Below are 4,620 nucleotides of genomic sequence, written 5' to 3'. Positions count from 1 at the left end.
AGATCTGAGTATTGTCAGTATAAAGGTGATATTGAAAACCATATGAGTTGATTAGTTTGCCAAGGGAGGAAGTATAGAGAGAAAATAATGAGCCAAGTTGCATGGAAGGCTGCAGCAGGCTTTCAGCACAATGAAAGTATCCTGTGAAGTATATATCCTAAGAATACTGCTCCAGCTGTTGCATGACTACAATTACCAGCATCCCCCACTGGTTCAGATGGAAACTTAATACTGAGAATTGTTCTACAAAATGCAGAAAGTTTTGCTGTGTAAAACATTTTAACTATGGTTAAAAATCTGAAGGGGGGATCTTCTACACCTACATTCCATCAAACCGCATTTTAAATGTAATGCTCTAGGCCACATCTAGCTGTAGAAAAACCTGTGGCTATAACCACATTTCTTAGCCCCTCCCACAAAGCAAACTGTTGCAGATAAACCAGCAGAAGAACTGTGGCTCATATCATGTTTGGAGCACACAAAAGCAAAGATGAGGATTACAGGGCTACTTGTCATTGTCATTGCAGGTACAAAACGAGTATATATATTCTGCAGCTTTTAATGATAAATGACAGAATTAACATTTTACCATTCTGTACTTGTGCTTTTTTCAGGAGTGATGGGGCAGAATACTGTAGACCAGCCCAGCCATCAAAATGTTATAGAAGGGCATCCTTTTCAAATCAACTGCTCCTATAAAGGCACAGAGAGGACTTTGCAATGGTATCGGCAGAATCATGACCAATCACCACAAGCACTGCTGTTATTATCCAGTACTCGTTACAAATCAGAAAATGATTTTACTATGTTTCTGGACATAACCAGCAAGTTCACCTTTCTGTACAAGAACACAACTCAGATGGAAGATTCAGCAGTATATTATTGTGCACTTGATGCACAGCAGTTTAGTCTCATAGGAGTAGAGTACAATATCCTGACGCAAGGCACAAGATCCCTGTTAAATGTTGAACTGCTTTGTGTTTGAATGACATCAGAAATCTGCTTGTGAAATGAAAAATTGGAAACATAAGTGATCAAGCCTTGACTGCTAGGATAATTATGTATTACTACGTTACTGATAATTTCCAACATTTACCCCTGGTATTGAATACATACTAGGAGACTGCTTTCAACAAATAAATATAAAATTCATATGCTTTAATGTATTTGAACAGGGATACAGTCATGGCGTCTTCTACATATACGGTATGTCAGGCACATCTTTGAACACCCATTTAAATAAAATGTCATGCCTTCACTGTTAAATGGCAAAAACCTTTACAGTAAACCAAAACAGTTAACTCTTACAGCACTTCATTAAAGTCATAGAACACTGGTACAGCCTTCCTGGCAATATGGGCCCATAGTAATCACACACTTCCAAAAAGTGGCATCTCTTTCATGATGTGCACATCGCAGCTCTCACTTGTGCCCAGTCTGAATTGCACTGCACTAAATGCAACATCATGGCATAAATGTCTGTAGGCTAAAATTGTAAAACAAGTCCTTCTTGATGCTGGTACCCCCTATCCTACCCTGGTGTGTGAAACCTGCCTGACACCACACCGATCTAGCCCTCATTGCTGTTACTTTACCTGGCAACATACTTGCTAGGAGAACTACTCCACTATTGGAGCAAGAGCTGGTCTTTGTATTAAAAATAAAATCCCCTAAACCTATAAGGCAAGCTATAACTGGGTCTATCTGCTATAGCTAGCTTTAGTAGATAGATTGCACCCTTCAGGCTTTGCCAGGAGAAACGTCTTGCTTCTGTACTCTTGGTTATTCTATTAAAGATATCAGGCCAAAATGAAATTTCTCTTTATATATGTTACGTTTTTGAACCTCCATCATCACTATAAACTTCTAGTGGAGTTTACCATGGCCAATATTACATATATACCCAGGAAGCAAGGAGTAAGAGTGTGGTTGTGGGTGGTTCTCTCTCTCTCTCTCTCCCTCTCTCTCTCTCTCTCTCTCTCTCTCTCTCTCTCTCTCTCTCTCTCTCTCAATGCTGGTCCACTAGAGGCTTATAGTGATGGCGCGGAGGTATAGTATAAACTATAGTATAACCTATATATATACAAAAATTGGGCCCATCCAATAGTGCATTTGACCTGTGCCTGTCAGGTGCAAGCTGGGTCCTGCACTTTGTGCCAGATTTTTCACAGAAGTGAATCTGGGTCATTTTTTCTGTTGATGAGCAATTTAGCATCTTATCTTGTTTAATAAATCTACAATCAACTGTGAAGAAAGTCATTTTTATTGACTTGTGATGAAACAAGTAAAAAAAGCTGTGGCTTTAACCACAAGATATAAAGCCCCGCCCACAACACAAGCTGGTGAAAATAAATGTGCCAAGTGCCAACAAACAGCAGTAGCTTTTTTGTTCAGACCTGATGGAAACTAAGATGAGGATTTCAGGGTTATTTGTAATTTTCATTACAGGTATGCCACATTTATTGTCTCTATGATTCTTCTCTTTAAGCTATAGCTGTTTTAATAAAACAAGATCATTTTAGCAAGTTTCCAGGATACTTTGGTTCCTTCTTTAAGATGATTATTGCATGAATTAGCCAATAAAGGCATTGTTGTTATTTTTATTATAAAAAGCTTTGTCATGCCATACGATGTTTGCTAACTGATTAAATGCTAATGTGATAGTGAATTGGATGATTAATGAACTGATATATACCTGTATATAATCTGTTAGTAACATAAGTGTATTTTTTCAGGTGCCGTGGCACAGTATTCCGTAGATCAGCCTGCTAATTACAGATGTACAGAAGGAGATCCATTTCAGATTAACTGTACTTATACAGGCACAGAGAACAGCCTGCAATGGTACCGGCAGATTCGTGACCAACCACCCCAAGCATTGCTATTCATGTACGGTTCCGGTTCCAAATCAGGAAATGGTTTTACTATGTTTTTGGACACAAAAAGCAAGTTCACCTTTCTGTACAAGAACACGAGTCAGACAGAAGACTCAGCCATGTATTATTGTGCAGTGGTAGCACAGCAGTTCAAGCTGATAGGAGCAAAGTACAAATTCCTATTGCAAGAAATGTTTAGAGAAGTTTCCTGTCAGAATACTCACGGTGCCTTGAGAATGGGTGGTGTGCCCAAAACTGGTGGTGTCACATTGGTACCTAATAAAAGGTGCAAATTGCCACAGTTACTGCATAAGTACTTTTCTGGAGCTCATTTTTGCTTGTATTCTGTTGATGTTAGGGAGTAGGGACTACCTACATAACTAACCTCACTCTTTTGGCACCTGGTAATAAATGCTCTCATGTCATTCACCACAAACGCAATTTAAGCATAATTGCTTATATATTCATAAAATTATACATAATTTTTGAATGATAACATATACAGTATTAAGCTATTATTTTGAGTTAAAGGAAATGTAAACCCAACATTTTTTTGCCTAATAAACCCAACTTTTTTGCTGTGTCCAGTTGATTTGGCTTATTTATATAGATATACCATGACCTGGATGAATGAGAATCTTCACAAACATAAGACAAGCCAACACTAAAAATGTTTAATAAATGTATACTGGAAAGTTGCTTTAAATTATGTTTTCTTTTTTTATTTAGGGGTTGACTTGCCCTTGAACTGAAACAATTAAGTATAAGCTAATGATTACATGATGGAAAATCATAACAATAATCTTCTTCTCAAAAAGTACAAAGTATCATTGACACTCAACTATGAGGATATTTGGCCCAGACCTGCAACGTAAGGGTGTTTCATTGAAAACCACGATGACGCCCTTTAATGCTCTAGTAATTGTGCCTGGGTTATTGTAAATGACCCTTTAAAAGAGAAGGAAAGTTACAGAAGCAGTTTATTGCCAACAGATAAGCCACGATAGTGCAAGCTATAACGCTATATTTATTCTGTAGAATGCTTTACCATACCTGGGTAAACAGCTCTAGAAGTTCTCTGTTTGTTTAGGATAGCAGCTGCCATATTAGCTTGGTGTGACATCACTTCCTGCCTGAGTCTCTCCCTGCTCACTCATAGCTCTGGGCTCAGATTACAGCAGGGAGGGGAGGAGGGAAACGCGAGGGGGTGAGGGAGAGATGAGCAAACTGAGCATGCTCAAGCCCTAGCCCTGGAAGTTAAAGCTGAAAACAGGAAGTCTGATACAGAAGCCCACATGTACAAAATAGAAGGAAAGAGCAGCAGCATTACTTTGAGGGTTTACCGGTGTATTTATATATACCTTTCTGATATAGCTTACTTCATTTTAGCATTCCTTCTCTTTTAAGGCTAGTTTTGAATGGAAGTGAAAAGGCCAACATTTCACCTATACATGCCCCTTAATCTAGCTTTATGAATTGTGTTCAGTTCTTCAACAGGTACATTATCCATTGCACACTTCTCCTTGAGGAGATGTGACTTCTAGGAATATCTTAGCAAGCTGAGCCTATATACAACAACTAATGTACACCTTGTGAATCAAATTCCATTACTGACACCACATGCACCAGAAGCATTCCTGCACACCTTCCCTAAGAAAAAGAAAAACCACTGCAAGAGCTTGGCCGCAATCTATGAACATGGACATTCAATTTGCACCTGCATTGGTCATTCACACACAATTTG

General features: G+C 38.6%; 2 gene segments (V, D, J or C); both read left to right on the top strand.

Annotated features, from left to right (window-relative positions):
* The first annotated feature begins 442 nt into the window (after positions 1-442).
* LOC121394430 lies at positions 443-1,053 on the top strand. The segment is given in 2 exon segments: positions 443-527; positions 615-1,053. Coding segments are annotated over 2 exon segments (408 nt in total).
* A 1,312-nt stretch (positions 1,054-2,365) lies between these two features.
* LOC121394426 lies at positions 2,366-3,439 on the top strand. The segment is given in 2 exon segments: positions 2,366-2,448; positions 2,736-3,439. Coding segments are annotated over 2 exon segments (555 nt in total).
* Positions 3,440-4,620: the final 1,181 nt, after the last annotated feature.

The sequence above is a fragment of the Xenopus laevis genome, chromosome 1L, assembly GCF_017654675.1.
Source record: "Xenopus laevis strain J_2021 chromosome 1L, Xenopus_laevis_v10.1, whole genome shotgun sequence".
Taxonomy (NCBI): domain Eukaryota; kingdom Metazoa; phylum Chordata; class Amphibia; order Anura; family Pipidae; genus Xenopus; species Xenopus laevis.
The sequence above is the reverse complement of the archived record's forward strand: the minus strand, read 5'-3'. Positions and strand labels throughout refer to the sequence as shown.